Source organism: Carassius gibelio, chromosome B24 (genome assembly GCF_023724105.1).
Source record: "Carassius gibelio isolate Cgi1373 ecotype wild population from Czech Republic chromosome B24, carGib1.2-hapl.c, whole genome shotgun sequence".
Taxonomy (NCBI): domain Eukaryota; kingdom Metazoa; phylum Chordata; class Actinopteri; order Cypriniformes; family Cyprinidae; genus Carassius; species Carassius gibelio.
The window spans coordinates 17621590-17640305 of NC_068419.1; the positions used below are offsets into that span (position 1 = coordinate 17621590).

Genomic DNA, 18716 nt, shown 5'->3' on the forward strand with positions numbered 1-18716 from the left:
CCTTCAGGATGGAGGAATCCCATTGCCGCGATCTGGGGCTCGTTCTGGTGGCCGACAGACGATAACCACTTCCAGCAATTGCGCGGGTGGTTTGAGGATTACAGTGGTGGCAAACCCTGCAGGAAATCAACCCTCTGGAGAACATCACTCCTCTTGCACCCCCAGTCTAGTGAAGCAACCCACGCAGGGCCTACCTAAATATGCATTTCCCCCATGAGCCTTCTCGCACAGACACTGTGCAAAGTCTGGAAGGACGAGAAGCAAGTCTTGCTAGTGGCACCGTATTGTCCCACGCGGACCTGGTTCCGCAAACTAGTGCTCCTCGTGACAGCCCCTCCTTGGCCAATTCTTCTGAGGAAGGATCTAATGATTTAGAGACCGGGCACCGTTTGGCACCCCATCCAAACATTTGGAAACTCCATGTTTGGTCCCTGGATGGGACGAGGAGGATCTAGGTGACCTACCCTAGGAGGTAGTGAACACCATCACTTCACCAAGAGCACCGTCTAAGAGACATGCTTACGCTTTGAAGTGGAACCTAATCATCGAGTGGTGTTCTTCTCGGCGAGAAGACCCCTGAAGATGCTCGATTGCAGTCGTGCTTTCCTTTCTGCAGCAAGGGTTGGAGCGAAGGCTGTCTCCCTCCACCCTCAAAGTCCAGGTTGCTGCTATGGCTACGTACCATAACCGCATGAATGGAAAGTCTTTAGGTAAGCATGACCTTGTCACATGGTTAGATTAGGTTAAATCCTTCCTGGCCCCCCTCTATACCCTCTTGGGGCCTGACTCTAGTGCTTAAATCACTAAAGTAGGGCCCATTTGAGCCTTTGCATTCATTTGAGCTAAAGTTTCTTTCATTGAAAACTTTGCTCCTGCTTGAACTGACCTCCATCAAGAGGGAAGGGGACCTGGATGCATTTTCATTCTACGATTTGTGCCTAGAGTTTGGACCGGCTGACTCCCAGGTAGGGGTTGCATCGACTAATCGATTAGTTGACTAGTCTAGTCACCGGTCCTATAGAAGGCGCAACAGGATAAACCTTTGAAGGACTTCCACAGTTACGTTCCATTTCCAAACAGTTAAAATAACAAATACATACATACTATGAAAGCACTCGACATGCATGTGTGATTATATTACTGGACGCTCGAAATTGAAGGGGAGAAAGCACATTTTATTCCACTTATTATACAGGTAAGTTAATCACTGTTCTAATCTAATGCGCTGCTGCACTGTAACGCACACACATACAGACAGTAGCTTGTATGTCATGTGCAGATCACTAGCACACAGAATCAGTGATTTATCAATAAATGGAAGCTTGGAAACCGAAAAGTTCTATAATTTATTTTTTAATAACTAAATCCCACAGCTTCACTAGTAGAGAGACGCTGCCAGGTAAAATTAATTCACACATGCAATCTCACTGATGCATTCATATAAATGTAATCTTTACTATGCTACTTTATCTGTATCTGATTTAAAATTAGAAGAAATTTTGTGAGAAATATAATGACCCAAAGACAAAAGAACTGACAAAAATGAGCTGTTATAGGACCAATAACCATGTGGGCAGCGCCGTGTCATATACCATAACTATGCACAAGGTTTTTTTTTTACAGCTCCAAGCTTATGTTCATTAATGAAGTCATCAGTGACTAGTCGACTTTGACTCGACTTTCATCACATAAAAGTCGACTTTAAAAAATCTCTAGTCGTTCAACCCCTACTCCCAGGTAATCCTAAGGCCATGGCCTGGCTACGTTCCCAAGGTTCCCACTACACCCTTCAATGACCAAGTGGTGAACCTGCAAGCACTGCCCCTAGAGGACGTAGTCCCAGCCCTGGCTTTGCTCTGTCCCGTCCAAACATTGAGATGCTATGTAGACCAGACACAAAGCTTCAGGACCTCAGATCAACTCTTTGTCTGTTACGGAGGCCGGCAGAAGGGGAGTGCCGTCTCCAAGCAGATGAAGGCCCACTGGATTGTGAATGCCATAACCCTGGCTTATCAGGCACAGGGTGTGCCCTGCCTGTTCAAGTTATGAGCTCACTCAACTAGAAGTGTTGCATCCTCCTGGGCGCTGCTTCGTGGCGTCTCACTGACAGACGGGTAGTGGCACTGAGAGGCCCCGGTTAGTGTCAGCTTGCTGCTCCAGAGTGTCCATACTGTAGACCCTGTTGAGATCCTCCATCACCCTAGGCAGCTGGATGTAGCCAAACGTCCGGTGCCAGGTCTTCATGATGAATCCGTGAGAACCGTGGAAGGCTGGGTTCCATATTGAGACCTAAGCGGTACTCGTATGTCTATAGTCCACGGTATAGCCTTAGAGTCTATGTTTCCACGGCAGACTTCTGCCTTCCCAAGAGGGTTTTAATCACCTCAGATTTCTCCATATACACCTAAACGTACACTATATGAGTATTTGCCCCCGAGACCTCCTTCGAGAAGAATGGGGCTTCCGCAGAGTCCCTGTTCCAAGCTGAACAGGTATATTTTCCCAGTGTTATCGAATTTCACCCAGTGAGTTATTGCTTTAACAATGGTGAATGGAACTACTTGTTATGAGCCCTGGCCTACTCCTAATAGGGGCGCAGGCGGCTAAAAGAGGCAGCACCCATGGTGCTTTGGTGGGGATCCCAATTAGTCGGTCACCGTCTCCTCAGCGAACACCTGTTATGCATTGCACCTGCTGCCTTCTTATGCTCACGCTGTGATCAGCGGCAGCTGGATGCAATTATTGTGCCAATGTGCATTGGCTCATTTAGTTTACACTCAAAGTAGATAGTGATATCCCAATTAGTCAGTCACCAATAGAAAAATATTATTAATAATCTGTATTTCTAGTGTTTTCCCCCCTGCATAGACTTTCAAAGGGCCGAAGAATTGTTTAAAATGTTTTAAATGGGTAATATTTATATAATTTATCTAAGCGGCTTGAAGTCAGCAGTGCTGTTACAGACAAGAAACACCTCTTTCCGCTGTTATACACTGATTACTTTATCTGTCATCTGATATGGCCTCAGAAAACACTTCTGTCGTAATTACAAGGCTAATTTCTCAAGACTGCAGTCTTAGTTTGTGGTCTCAGGATCAGCTAAGCTTTCTCTGATTATTATTGCAGAGTAAAATGAGACGATGAATAGTGATTGTGGACCAGGGCAGGGCCATTTATCTCTGAGTAGGTCATCCATCAGCTGTAGAAAAACCCTATGATACAACAGCTTCAGCCAGTCCAAACAATTAGAGACGATGATGATGATGATGATGATGATGATGATGATGATGATGGAGGAATTTGGAGATTTTCTGTCTGTTGCTCTGATCATGTTAGATTTAGAGGAGGACACATGTACACTTAGTTTTTCCACTTCTTCATCATTATACATATTATTATACTCGCAGATTCCAGTAAATCCAAACAACCTGCTAATGCATTATGGTTAATTTTGAGGAAACAAGGAAATAATATTGTGGCAAAGGTGTTTGCAAATGTCTGCTTTTGAGATGTGTATTTTGAATGCAGTGCAAGAGATGTGAGGCGTTCTGCAAATGAACAAAACTGTTCCTCCTGCAGGTCGTATCTGGATATGCTGAAGGTGATCATGTTCAGCTACATGTTCTGGTTCGTCCTCACCATCATCTTCATCACGGGCACCACACGCATCAGCATCTTCTGTATGGGATACCTGATTGCCTGCTTCTACTTCTTGATCTTTGGGGGCGAGCTGTTACTGAAGCCAATCAAAAGCATCCTTCATTACTGGGACTTCCTCATAGCATACAACGTCTTCGTAATCATCATGAAAAACATTCTTTCGGTGAGTATCTTTCACTCAGAGGAGCTGAAAATCAGCTTGAGATGTGTCCTGGACAGCCAGGTTATAAAATCTGTTTATAGCGCTCTACATTTCTGTGGGTTTGAATTAATTAATAATTACAAGCCATGTCAAGACAAGTCACTTTTATTTATACAGCGCTTTTAACAGTACAGAATGTGTCTAAGCAGCTTTACAGTATTAAATAGGAAAATAATGTGTCAATAATGCAAATTACACGTTATTGTTGGATACATTTTTTTATTTTTTTTATTTTAAATTATTATTATTATTGCTTCAGGAATTTGACATACCACTTTAAATGTTAATAGGTTTTTTGTATTTAAAGGAAACATTTTATTTAATTTAATTTAATTTTATTTAATTTTATTTTATTTTATTTTATCAGCACAAAGAATGAATGAGAAATGCAGCACCCCCCATTTCTTTACACAGTATATATTTTATTATAAATTTAATTAATTAAAATGAAAAAAAAAATGAAAAGATGTTGTTCTTTTCCTATAATGAAATACTCGTGTGCCAAATCATTCAAACTTCAAAAATAAAAGTTTTAATTTAATGCTCCCAGTTGTTAGTGTTTTTTTAGGTCCATGTGTTATGAATTAAATGTATGAATTGTTGCCAGTGTTATGGTGAAACAAGCTTGATTTGAAAGCTATGTTAAGTTTTTGTTGATTGTGAGACATTTTTGTATCTTTGGCCAAGATTCATGTTGGTAATGCAGTCTGAACAATGCTTATTAGCAGTTGAAGGAAAAGAGAGAAGGTTTTGACTGTGGTTTCTGTTCTCTGGGCTCTCAGATCGCGGCGTGTGGATATATTAAAGCGCTCGTGGTCAATCACTGCTGGCTGATCCAGTTATTCAGTCTGGCCTGCACTATTAAAGGATATTCAAAGCGTAAGTTGTGCCTTCATTTACTCTGTGGTTTAAAGAATTGAAGGATACCTACTACTTTTATAAACTTTGATGTTCCAGTGCTTTTTTTGTTTTGTTTTTTTAAGCTTTACTGCCACAAATCATGTCATGAAATCTGCTGAAAATGCACTCACATGAGTTTGTTTCATCATCAGGTTTTTAAAAAATACGTTTCTCCAAATCTGATGAAGAAATCATCTCATTTACAAACTATCTCTGGTGGCCTGATCCTTTGGGTGAACTATCCACTTAGACTCAACGATTGTTTTTTGTTTGTTAATCTGAAGGAAAGCCACTTATAAAATAGGACAGAACAGTTTTATGAGCATTAAAGATGAACTCGTTTTAGTGACCGAAGCTGCAGTATAATAGCTGTGTCAGACGGAGCTGGATTAGACTGTGATGGTTCTCTCGCAGCGGAGCAGAGCTCAAATGAACAGTGTGAGCTGCCGAGTGACGAGGCCGGGATCATCTGGGACAGCATCTGCTTCACCTTCCTGCTGCTGCAGAGGAGGGTCTTCATGAGCTACTACTTCCTGCACGTCGTAGCTGACATCCGTTCCTCTCAGCTCCTCGCCTCCAGGTACACACACACGTGACGAGCTACTGCTGTCCGCTTTCATTCGCTTCTCATGTTTGCCTGCATGTTATCAGCTCAGCTCTATCTTATTATCATTCAGGTACTATTATACTTATTTTATTTATTTTATTTATTTATTATTTTATTTATTATTATTATTATTTTTTAATCTAATTAAATGTATTATTTATTATTTTATTTTATTAGTTTTATTTGTTTTATTTCTTAAATTAATTTATTATTATTATTATTATTATTATTATTATTATACACACACACACACACACACACACACACACACACATATATATATATATATATATATATATATATATACGTGTGTGTGTGTGTGTGTGTGTGTTGTTTTAGTTCCTAAAGTTAAACCAAATTAAAATGAGAAATGTAGTAGCTGAAATAAAATACAAAATAATAATTTAGTGTTTTTTTAGTGTATTTTATTTGCCTATAGTAACCCTGCGCCTGACATTATGTTGTGAGTTATTTTAACATAATGTTCACGAAAGATCTTCTTAATTGTCGCATGATAAAAGACAACATGATAGTGATAAATGAATATGTGAATAAAAAGCACTACACAGAGTGCATCTGAAGCGATTTCATATTTTAAAATGTCATAATTGTGTTATTCCAGACGTGTTCAGACTGTGGTTTCTCTGTTTCGTGTCTCTGTTTCTCTGTGTCTGTCTGTCAGAGGAGCGGAGTTGTTTCAGGCGACCATTGTGAAGGTGGTTAAAGCCAGAATAGAAGAAGAGAAGAAGTCCATGGATCTGCTGAAGAGACAGTGAGTTCAGAGTTCAGCTGTTCTCTGTGCCTCCTGCACACACACACAAGCCCCGAAGTGAAGACTCTTGATCTTCAGTTAGACTCTAATTGTGTTCAAGAGAACAGATAAATTAGATCAGCTCATGCAGACAGACTGAGGAATCAATATAACAACTTCTCCGCTCTCCTCCGTCTGTTCCTCTCAGGATGGACCGCATCAAGAGCCGACAGCAGAAGTTTAAGAGAGGTAAAGAGAGGATGCTGTCTCTGGTTAAGGAGGAAGAGGACGATGACGAAGGTATATTGGACTCAGAAACATCATGTTTTCACATCTCAGGCCCTAAGTAAAAAGTTGTAAAAGTCTGGGTTCAGGAAGAATTTTATTTTTTTATTTTTTTAAGAAACGAATGATTTTATGCGGCATTGATTAATTAAATTTAGCAAAAGTTACAGTACAGACATTTATAATGTTACAAACTATTTCTATTTCAAATAAATGCTGCTTTTTTGAACTTTCTGTTCATCTGTGAATCCTGAGAAATAAAATGCATCACTGTTTCCACAGAAATATTGTGCAGCACAACTGTGTTCAACATTGCTAATAATCAGAAATGTTTCTTGAGCAGTAAATCATCATATTATTCTGATTTCTGAAGATCATGTGACACTGAAGACTGGAGGAATGATGCTGAAAATACAGCGGAGCATCACAGAAAAAAAAAAAGTTTAACACTGATTCACATAGAAAACAGCTGTGCTAAATTAAAATAATATTTCATATTTTTTTTTTATTTTTACTGTATTTTTGATCAAATAAATGCAGCCCTGGTGAGCAGAACAATTCAGACCGACCCCAAACCTATACCTATATGCTGATTATATCTCATTAAACAATAAAACATAATTAAATTCATCAAATAATAGATTTGCAATAAAATAAGTATATTTTAGTATCCAGTTAATAATAATATTAGTAAATCATTGGTGTTAAATGCATTGCAATCACATGAAACACAGATAAGCAGAGCTCTGAGTTAATGTGCGCTCTTTGAAATGTTTTAAAGAGTGTTGTGTGTGATGTCCTCACCGAAGCGTTTCTCTACATTACAGGAGAGAAGAGCGAAGAGAAGAAGAGACACAAAAGGAAGCACTGGAGGAGGCCTTGGGTCGATCATGCGTCCAGTTAGTCTCTTATTCATATTCATTTCACAAGAGCCCAATGTTGATCTGACGTCATTAGGATAAATACTGCAACTCAGATCCACATTTGAAAGGGAAAATCATAAGAGTTCTTTGATGTCTCAAAGTGTTTCCTCTAAACAACAGTGAGACTCGTTTCTCAAATGCGTTTCCCTTGAAAATCTCTAATAATCTCAGATATGTCTGCTCAGAGATCTTAACAATGTCTAGGATTCAGCTCAGATTTGCTAAAATACCAACATACACGATCATTAGAGAGAGAGAGATCTCAATGTGAACTCAATATTTCACATCTTAGCACAATTTATTTCTGTTTTTACTTAAAAAAATTAAATGAAATATAAGTGAAACATGACTGGGCACTCTGTGAATAAATTATATAAAGAATAAAAAAAATGAATAAATATTTTAAAAAATAAATGTGCACAATATAATAAAAAAAACTAATTTAGAAAAATAAAATGCAATAAAATAATACGCATTTTTAAATTATTAAAATAATTTTTTTTTAAAGTTTTTTCAATATAAAAGTGATGTGTGATATGTTGTCTCTTGTAGTGGTCCGAAGTGGCAATTATTACTTATTTGAGACCGATAGTGAGGAAGAAGATGAAGACGAGGACAAAAAGGATGAGGAACCTCCCAAAAGATCAGCGTTCCAGGTCAATATTCCAGAAGCTTCAATGCTTTACTGCATGTGCACCCATTTTTAAGAAGTATCACTGTGCTTAACTGTGTTGTTCCCACACAAACCAGTGTTTAACCTAAATGTCTCGGTGTTACGCAAATGTTTCAGTGTATTCTTCTACTGTTTCCTCAGCAATGTTTTATTATCTATGTAACCACTAATCTTAACTAGCGGCCTGACTAACCCATCCCTGCTCTGTCGTCTCTTGTAGAGAGCTGTGGTGATTCTATAGTGCTCCTCTGCTTTCTCCTGCTCTTCAGTTACACAATATCCATGCATCTGTGGCATGCACGTGTGACTGGAGAGCAAACAGAGCTGAAAGGTGTACATGTGAATTATCTGGCTGCTGTGTAAACGGAGCAGATACGGTGCACTGAATGACAAGGAAATGTGTCAACATATTCTGTTACACCAAATAATGATCTTTAAAAAAAGCATTTTATGACTCCTTTAATGGAGTCTCTCATCAAGGCTGTATTTATTTGATAAAAAAATGCAGAAATAAATTATTTTGTGAAATATTATTGCAGTTTTAATATCGGGTTCCTATGTTAATGTACTTTAAAGTGTAATGTATTTCTGTGATGCTCCGCTGTATTTTCAGCATCATTCCTCCAGTGTCACATGATCTTCAGAAATCATGAAAATATGATGATTTATTATCAGTCTTAAAACTGCTGTGCTGCTTAATATTTTTTTGTTTGTTTTGCTTTTGGAACTTGATACTTTTTTCTTTGAAGAATGAAAAGTTAAAAAGAATCTTTTCTATCAATTTAAGTCTTTAATATCACTTTTTATCCATTTAACACATCCTTGTTGAATAAAATTATACATTTCTTTAAAAGAAAGTAAGAAAGATGGGAATAAAAGGATATCTGAAGATATAACATGTTAAGCTTTATCGTCCAGCCCTTGGTTCATGTGAGTTGCAGATGTTTTCTGGGGTTTAGTTATGCTAGTTAAACAAAGGCTGTGTTTTTCTCCTTTGTGAACAGTGTAATTATTCTTTCTTTGGACGAGACCTGACACCACAATCAGAATGTGTGTTCTTCGGAGCAAAACATCCCCTAAAGCGGGTTCCCTGTCTTGTGTATTGTGTCAGTGTCTTTGATTGAAAGGAATATCTGAAGCTTTTCCTAAAGCAGTCTGCTTTGCTCAGCTAAACTCTGGAACGGTGTGCAAGTTTATACCCTGCATGTGTGTATTTGTTTTTCACTATGGGGCAATTAAACTGGGCTCTAAAACTGGTTCAAAATACCACTGTAGTTAGAGAGAAATTAGACACGGATTATAAACAGCAAAGCTGCTCACTATCTTACTTGTCGATAACTTTTTTCTGATGAGACCCTCTGCTTCTCAGTTTGTGTATCATGCCTGGATAACTGACTCAAAAACTGCCATGAAAGAGCGAAGTAAGGAAAGACGGAGATTCTGGCAAAGATACACAGAGCACAGAACGAACAAGAGCAATCAGAAGGAAGGTACAATTACACATTGATATTAAACCAATCATTCTCTTGCTCTGCGATCAGGGGATGGATGGATGGATGGATGGATGAACAGAAGGATAAATGGATGGATGATGGATGGATGAACAGACGGATAATGGATGGATGCATGATGGATGGATGAATGGAAGGATGGATGAACAGAAGGATAAATGGATGGATGATGGATGGATGATGGATGGATGAACAGACGGATAATGGATGGATGGATGGATGATGGAGGGATGGATGAAAAAACGGATAAATGGATGGACAGATGGATAAATGGATGGATGGATGGATGGACGGACGGACAGACAGATGGATGGATGGATTGAAGGATGGATATATATATATATATACATATACATATAAAAACATTTCTCCAAATTATTTTGGCTAAAAGCCAGTGCCAATACAATATATATTTCCTTTTGTTTTAAAACAACACCAAGTCTATCCTTAAACTTTCATTAAAACTTAAAGTTTAATTAAAGATAATCTTTATTAAAGTTCCTTTTTATTAATGAGGTTATAATGAAGCCTTGAAAATAAAATCAATTGTTTTGTTCCTTTGACAGATGCAATTTAAACCTGTACATTTTATTTGTGGATTTAACATTAATAGATGCTCTAAACAAAAAGAGCTGTAAAAAGTCAAAAAATCTTTTAGAGCTCATTATAATAATAATAATAATAATAATAAAACTGACCCGTGCTGTAAAAATGAGTCGGACATTGCATGTGTAACACTATATTACATACATAGAGCAAGTCTTAATATAGGCCGTCTGTCGCATTAACAATAATGTTAAACAAACGACAAAAGAAAAGAGGCAATAATTTGCTGCACTTGATTTAATTGCTTTTGTAGTTTTAATAATCAATTTATTTGTAATGAACACACTAAAGTGATTTTTTTTTTCATTTTAGTTAGTTTTTCCTACTTGAATGCTTTCGTTTAGATGCTAAATAAAACAAAAGTAATACACAATAAACTTTCTTATTTTTTTCTGTTTTCATCTGTTCTTATTTATAACAAAAAAATTATATTGTGATTATTAATATAGTAATGATTTTTAACAAAAAAAAAAATTTCTCAAAATTGATTTTGCTGACTCTGTCTACTTCAAACAATTGTAGACTTGTGATTTTATGACATTGATCCCTAGGAACAAATGTGGAGTAGTGGTTATCGTGTGCTTATTACACTGTAATAACACTGTCCTTGTTTTCATCAGCTGCAGAGCATGTGTCCATTGAGGAAGGTGTCACAGAGGAGGACGTATCTGACGGTCCAGGTGAGACCAGCTTCAAGACCCTCCTCATATTATGAGTTACAATCATCATGTGCATCAGTATTCATACAGTTGAGGTTAAAAGGGGGTGAAAACTTTTGAACCGAATGGAGATGTGTAATTTTTTTCTTATTTTGCCTAAATATCATATCAATAAACTTTTGATCTTGACTGTATCTCTCCGCTCCAGATAACATCCTGAAGCGAGTGTTTAACATCCTGAAGTTCTCCTGGGTGCTCTTCCTTGCCCTGCTGGACAGTTTCACCGCCTGGCTCAACTCCATCTGCCAGGAACACATCGATATCTCCACCGTCCTGCGCATCGAGCGCTGCATGCTCACTCATGAGGTCAAGAAGGTAGTGCTGCCACCACAAATCACTCTGGAGTGCATCTGCACTTCTATTTTATCATGCCTTATTGGCTGCATATGACCCGTGATCTTTCTTGTTGTTGTTTTTTCCTATTGATAAGTCTTTATTATTATTATTATTATTATTATTATTATTATTTAGTATTTAACATATGCTTATTTTAACTGTTTTGTAGCTTTTAGCAACAACTTAAAATTAAGAAACTGTATCGCATTATTTAATGATGTAATAATTTAACAATGCAGATATTGTTAATATGCCAGTGTTTAGAAATGGCATGCAAAATGTAAAATATGAATAAATCTATTTATAAAATATGATATAAAATATGAATAAATATAATCTTTTTTAATTAATACATACATTTTCCACGATACATTTCAAGCTTTAAAATGTGTAATTTAAATGAGCTTCTCATTCAAGTGTGGATATATCCTTACTTGGGAAACAAATAATTACAAATAAATGTTGGTAATTTGGTTATAAAATAAGTAAAATATTAGATGAAAATGTCAAATACTAAAGAATACTGTACATATCTTAATAAAATGAGATATCAGAAATTAAAGTAGAAATTATAGTATTAAGTCAAATAACTTAAACCAAAATATATATATATATATATATATATATATATATATATATATATATATATATATATATATATATATATATATATATATATATATATATATATATATATATATATTTAAATATAATAGAAATGGCAAAAGCAAGTAACAAAATTACTAAAATTTTAGATAAAAAATAAAAGCTAATTAGTCCTAAAGTAAAGGATAATGTACTTCCAGCTGGTTGTCATTGCAAAATTATTTTAAGTTCTCTGATTCCTTTTTACAGTGAATACTGTTGATAGATGACCTCTGAATTTCACGACTGACCAATCAGAATCAAGCATTTCAGAGCCATGCAATAAAAGTCTGTAAATAACAGTAAAATAACAAGTCTCATTGAATCTAGATTGAATGCAGAATCAGTATTAGCAACAATGCTCTAATTACACTTGACATGAATAATGAGCTTCATGCTTGGAACGGACAGCACTGTAGACCTTGAGGTTTAACCCCTCGTCTGCTGCCCTGCAGGGGAACATTCCATCACGGGACAGCATCCACACGTACTACCAGAGACAGATGTGCAGCCCAGCATCCGCCGAGTCCAGCCTGGACCGGACTGAGGACGATTACTCAGACTTCAGCCCACTGCGGAGCCAGGCTTACGAGTCCAATCTCCCCCGAGAAAACATGTCCAGGTGAAGAAACTCCATCAGTGTTCTAGATCTGTTTGAGACTAGGGTTGGGTATTGCTTGAATTTTATCGATTCCTAGTTTCAATTCCAATAAGATACAATACAATAAAAGTCAGCAGCCTACAGAATATTGCAAGAGGAACTTTGCTTATGTTTTTAATAAAAATACCACAGCAAAAACAACTAAACTACTATAAATACTGCAAACAAATCAATAAGCAATTTCAGAGATACCTAATTTTAGGTACAGCAACTGTAATTAAAAATAAAAAAAAAACAAAAACGCATAGTTTTCTTTCATAAGTAAAATTTAGATTAATCCTATGATAATAAATAAACATTAATGACACAGACAACAGCAGGAATATTAGGCTGCTGTCACTTTAAGACCTAATGCATCGGTCTAATATACTGATTCACGTTTGTTTTTCCTCAGCTGCTTGCTTACACTTAAGACCGACAGTGTTTATGAGGATATTTCAATATCATAATGTGTGTATTTGTTGGTTCACGTGAAAGAGAACTCAATTCGGTATTCAGTACAATATATGAGAGGCTTTCTATGTTCATGCTGTGGATGTGAAAACTGAATGAGTGCCGAACTGAGTTCTCTTTTACATCTTTTTGCACTTTAAAATGTGCCTGATAAGCAGAATTGAAATGTGCATGTCTTATCGAATCTACTGTTCTTGGAAATTCAGAACCGGTTCTCAAATTGAGCTGATCCTTGATACCCAGCCCTGCTTTGGTAGTCTATATAAGCGCTCAAAGTAACTCGGAGATGATTCTCAAAACAGTGAGGGTCTGCACAAGACTAGATGTCTACTAGTAAAAAGTATGACCTGAGCAGCACTTTCCTTTGAATTTCAGCTTGTTTAGTGTCTGTGAACTATAATTCACCAGCTCACACATGCCAAATCACAAAAAAACTGTCTAAACGTGCTGTCTAACTATGGCCAAACTCGGTGGTATAAAACATAACAGCATGATTTAAGTTAAGTAATCTCAGGCAATTATTACCATATTCCTACTACTCCTACCGTAATGTTGCCATATTCAACAAAATTTGCAACTGATATGTTCTTTATTGTAAGTGAATCCTGAATCTGGTTCTTGTCTGTGTGTTTTCTGTAGTGTGTACGAGTCTGAGGAGACCAGCGACCGCGTTCTCAAAACCAGCCAGCGCTCTCGAGTCAGACTGTGCCGCCTGTCGAGTGTAGACCTGCAGTCGTCGAGGTATGAGCCTCCAGCATCCACTCTGCTTCAGACCGGCCGTGTTTCTGTGTACTTACAGCTCCAGGGCTTTCTGTCATTACCTGCTAGGAGGCAGGTGACTCTAGAATGTGTGTAGATGAATCTATCCTAGGCGTTAACACACACACACACACACACACGCGCACACACACACAGAGCTGTCCATGGTAACTATAGCTTGTGATGACAGACAGACAGTGTTTCCAGAACCTTCTGCTCACACACAGACAAAGCACAATGCCTCTTCACACAGATATTCAGAGTGAATTCCGTCACAACGCCACACAAATTAAAATCATACTGCATGGTGCATCACGGTTTGAATAACACAAATAATCATGGTATTTGCAACTTTTTATCTTACTATTTGGACTGCATTTCTTGCAAGAAAAAATAATTGATCAGATCATTGTGACTGTACAGATGATTGTATGATTGTAAAAAAAAAGATCCCCACATAAGAGTCATAAAAATTGCATAAATCTGACTAGTGCTGTAGTAACGTAATTTTTCAATGAACTTAATTATTTTAAAATCCAGGTTTTTAGGGCTACAAAGTTTGGTATATATTATTATATATTGATATGGCAATAAATAAACAATTAAGTAAAGCATTACTAAATTAAATTTACTGAATAAAAAAAACTATATATAGTTCCTCTCTGTTCCTCCCTGTTCCTCTGTTCCTCTCCTCTCTGTTCCTATCTGTTCCTCTCTGTTCCTCCCTGACCTGTACTGTGTGTGTTCCTCTGGCAGTGAGCTGTACTTGCAGCAGGGCACCAGTGACACCGTCGAGGATGATCCAGAAGCCTCAGACCTGCCTCCTCCCTCGTACAGCACAGCCACAGGCCTGGACTCAGCGGGACGCACCGAGGGCAGGAGGCTGAGGATCCAAACACCTGATGATGAGAAGAGTGCAGAGACTCTGCTCTCCTCCAGCCATCAGCTGACAGCCAGCGAGCTGCTACAGAGCAGGTGACCACACACACGTCATGTGACACTGATACACACATCTACACCGTCTACAGAACACGTTTATTGTTCTGTTTAAAAGCATCAGCATTCAGTAGGTTTAGACTGGTAATTTTAAAGAAGTCTCCTCTGCTCACCAAAACTGCCTTTATATGATCATTAATGCAGGAAAACAATTCCTTATTGTAATTTATTTCTGTGATGCACAGCTGTATTTTCAGCATCATTCCTCCACTCTTCAGTGTCACGTGATCTTCAGAAATAATTCTAATATGATGATTTACTGCTCAAGAAACATTTCTGATTATTATCAATATTGAAAACAGTTATGCTGCACAATATTTTATTTTTCAGGATTCACAGATGAATGGAAAGTTCAAAAGAACTGCATTTATTTAAAATATAACTCTTTTGTAACATTCTAAATGATTTACTGTAACTTTTGCTAAATTCAATTGATTAAAAAATAATAATAATAATTAGACCCAGTGAACAGTAGTGTATGTTAAAAATGTCTAATTCGTATGTGGCAACACATTATACATTAGTTTTTCCAACAGTACTTAAAATGATAATAAATTAAATAAATTAATCTTTAACAGCAACAAAAAATATTTTAAGGTCCAACTGGTTAAATTATTTTAAATTATGTTAAAACAAGGCTATTTATGTCATGTGGATGGCATTGTGACAACAAAATAAATGTTATAAATATTTCCTGGGCAATAACAATAAAAATTTTAAAAAGCCAAAATAAAATAAAATAAAATAATACAATAAAATAAACTTTTGTTAATTATATATATACTTTCTTCACTTGATTGTGTCTGTTTTATATAGTGTTAATCCCCGTCTGATGTTGTTCTCCGTCAGGATGTTCTATGACGAGGAGCTGGAGGCGTCGGAGCTCTTCTATCGCTCTCAGCCACAGTTCCTCCAGCTCTGCTACGCTCTCTACAACACACTGGTGGCTCACTCTGAGACGGTGTGTTATCTGGTCATCATCCTCAACCACATGATCTCTGCATCGGTGGCCACGCTGGTGCTGCCCATCCTCATCTTCCTCTGGGCCATGCTGTCTGTTCCCCGGCCCAGCAAACGCTTCTGGATGACCGCCATCATCTACACAGAGGTATCTCTGATCGTCTGATTTACTGTCTAATGCACTAGCTAGTAATAACAATACATTATACAGAATTACAAACACTACAGTAAGTACGTAATGTTCATATTCCTCAGTACTTGTAACAAGGAAACCTTAGAATAAAGCGTAACCAGGTTTCAGACCAAAACAAGTTTGCATTAGTTAATTAACATTCATTAACGACGAACAATGCATTTACTAATCCTTGAATATGTTTGTTCATAAAAACACAGCTGTTCATTGTTAGTTCATGTCAGCTCAGATGCATGGCATAATATTTAAAGGTACAGTTTTTGATTTTAATCATGTATTAGTAAAGGCTGAAATTAACAAGTACGTTTAATAAATGCTTTAGAAGTATTTTTTTATTGTTCATCTAATGTGAACAAATTAAACTTTACTGTAAAGTGTTGCCAACTGTTCTCTTAACCCTCATCTCCTGTTTCGGAGAGGATTTTCTTTTTCATGAAAACACTAGTTTATTTTCTTGCATCGGATTAAAAGTCATGAAGGTTTTTTTTTTTTTTTTTGCACTTTTTTCCCCACCCTGTTACACTTGTAGTGTTCCCAGTCAGAAATGGATGACCTACATAAATAGCTTGTACATTTTTCATTATGATATATTACTACTAAATATTGGATGCATCCTTTTTATCAGCTTTTTTTTCAGTTAGATCTAGTGTTTCTTTCTGGAGCTGATTGATTGCAGTTTTCATCCACGAATAATGTTTTTTTTGTTAGATTTTTTTCACTACAATCAATCAGCTCCGAAAAGAAACAAAATACGTGCTGAATCCTAATAAAATGTCCCTGTTTTGGTGCAACTTAATGCATTCTTCTCTCTCAAAGTACTCTGTTTCTTCTTCTCTGCCTGCAGGTCACCGTCGTGTTCAAGTACTTCTTCCAGTTTGGCTTCTTTCCCTTTAACCAGAGCATAGAGCTGGACAAATCCAAACCCTTCCACCCGCCCAACATCATCGGTGTGGAGAAGAAAGAGGGCTACGTCCACTACGACCTGATCCAGCTGCTGGCGCTCTTCTTCCACCGCTCCATCCTGAAGGTAGGAGACGCTCCTCCACGTGTGTCACGGGTCTGAAGTGAACAGGAGCTCTGAGACTGCTCTTCTTCCTCAGTGCTACGGTCTGTGGGATGAAGATGAGCCCAGGTCAGGAGGTCAGACGGAGGTCTCTCAGCGCTCTGATTCAGACAGTGAAGAGAAAGAGAAGAGCCCCGCACGCATCCGGCTCCGCAGACAGAGCTCCAGCGTCTCGCAGCGCTCGGCCCGATCCACAGCAGGTGCTCAGATGTCTGCCTGCACACTTACATTTGCTAAATTTAGTCTAACTGCAGTGGTTTCTAACCAGAAACTCCTAATTGAGCCTCAAGAGAACTTAAAATTATCTAAAATAGGACAAAACTAGCTTTAAAACATACTAAAACTGCTGTTAGCTGACATATTTCTTATTTTAATGTGATTGCCCTAAATTAATTCATTTTAGAAATTACTAAAATCTTAGAAAGCCATTTAAATTGTATATATATATATATATATATATATATATATATATATATATATATTTTTTTTTTTTTTTTTTTTTGTCAAGCTCCAAATTTTCATTTTACATTTCTTTTAATTGATATAAGTTGCTATTTGTCATTTGCTTAAAAAAAGAAATAATAATAAAACACCACACAAAGCAAAAGAGTCACAAATTTGCATGACCAGCTGAATATGATATCTCACCTTTACGCGAAATGCCAGATCTCTTCGATTTCTATCGAAACCACAGGATTTTGGATGTGAAAAATTACTGAAAAACAATAAATGCATCTTCAGACCTATACAAGCTTAAAATTGTTTTTAAAACTTTAGGCAACAATAGAAATGTCATGAGGTGTTTTTCTTTAACAAGGGGATACAGACTGGGTTAATAATTGTGTAATCGTGTATAACTGTTATAAACAGATTATTGCGCCGATGCCAGTAAAATATATATACTGAATGCATAAAAAAAGTTTGCTCAGACAGAAGCTTCTAGGGTTTACGTTACATTGAAATCAGAACCTGAAGTTACTAATCAGATGGTGATTAAGATGTCTGTGGCTCAGTTTAAGGCGTTTCTAAACACTGTGTGTGCACACGTGTACTTCTTCAGTCTGTTGTCGTCTCAGATGCAGATGGTGATGTTGTTTCCGCAGACAGCAGCCGCACGAGGACGAGTCTGTGTTCACGGAGCGCTCGACAGAAGAGCCACCAGCAGCTGGTCACAGAGAAGCTCAGAGAACAGATGATCAGAGCACAGCGCTTCACTGTCGAGACGTGAGGCTCACTCGCTCATCTGAGAGGGATTCACATCCTCGTGTTGTGTTCCTATATCATTCCATCTGCTGGCTTTGTGTTGTTGCAGGATCCTGGACATCTATCTTCCCATCCGGCAGTTCTTCTATAACCTGATCCACCCGGAGTACAGCGCCGTCACCGACGTCTACGTGCTCATGTTTCTGGCCGACACCGTCGACTTCATCATCATCGTCTTCGGATTTTGGGCTTTCGGGGTTTGTAGAGCTTCACCTGCTCCATCACAAACCAGCTTAAAGGAACAGATCACCCAAAAATGCTGAAAATGTGTTCATCCTCAGGTCATCCCAGATCAGGATGAGTTTGTTTCTTCATCAGATCTGGAGAAATGTAGCACTGCATCAGTGTCTCATCAATGGATGCTCTGCAGTGAATGGGTGCCGTCAGAATGAGAGTCTGATAAAAACATCACAATAATCCACAGCACTCCAGTCCATCAGTGAACATCTGGAGAAGACAAAAGATGAAACACATCCAGCATTAAGATGATTTTAACTCAAACACATAGAGTCTATAATCCAGAATAACACTTCCTCCAGGGAAAAAGTGT

At 37.6% G+C, this 18716-nt stretch overlaps 1 protein-coding gene across 2 annotated transcripts in view; it reads left to right on the forward strand.

Annotated features, from left to right (window-relative positions):
* The window catches only part of LOC128013124 (piezo-type mechanosensitive ion channel component 2), a 98631-nt gene that overhangs the window by 74145 nt on the left and 5770 nt on the right, over nucleotides 1-18716 (forward strand). For both annotated transcript variants that reach the window (XR_008183241.1, XM_052595835.1), the window contains exons 26-43: nucleotides 3580-3823; nucleotides 4645-4741; nucleotides 5177-5342; nucleotides 6052-6141; nucleotides 6329-6420; nucleotides 7233-7304; nucleotides 7881-7984; nucleotides 9371-9491; nucleotides 10739-10798; nucleotides 10986-11152; nucleotides 12274-12440; nucleotides 13572-13673; nucleotides 14448-14666; nucleotides 15537-15795; nucleotides 16685-16867; nucleotides 16941-17103; nucleotides 18007-18127; nucleotides 18216-18363. Coding sequence is in view for 1 of the 2 variants with exons in the window: in XM_052595835.1 (XP_052451795.1) it covers nucleotides 3580-3823; nucleotides 4645-4741; nucleotides 5177-5342; nucleotides 6052-6141; nucleotides 6329-6420; nucleotides 7233-7304; nucleotides 7881-7984; nucleotides 9371-9491; nucleotides 10739-10798; nucleotides 10986-11152; nucleotides 12274-12440; nucleotides 13572-13673; nucleotides 14448-14666; nucleotides 15537-15795; nucleotides 16685-16867; nucleotides 16941-17103; nucleotides 18007-18127; nucleotides 18216-18363 (2575 nt within the window). In the remaining variant the exon portion in view is untranslated. The remainder of the gene's footprint in view (nucleotides 1-3579; nucleotides 3824-4644; nucleotides 4742-5176; nucleotides 5343-6051; nucleotides 6142-6328; nucleotides 6421-7232; nucleotides 7305-7880; nucleotides 7985-9370; nucleotides 9492-10738; nucleotides 10799-10985; nucleotides 11153-12273; nucleotides 12441-13571; nucleotides 13674-14447; nucleotides 14667-15536; nucleotides 15796-16684; nucleotides 16868-16940; nucleotides 17104-18006; nucleotides 18128-18215; nucleotides 18364-18716) is intronic.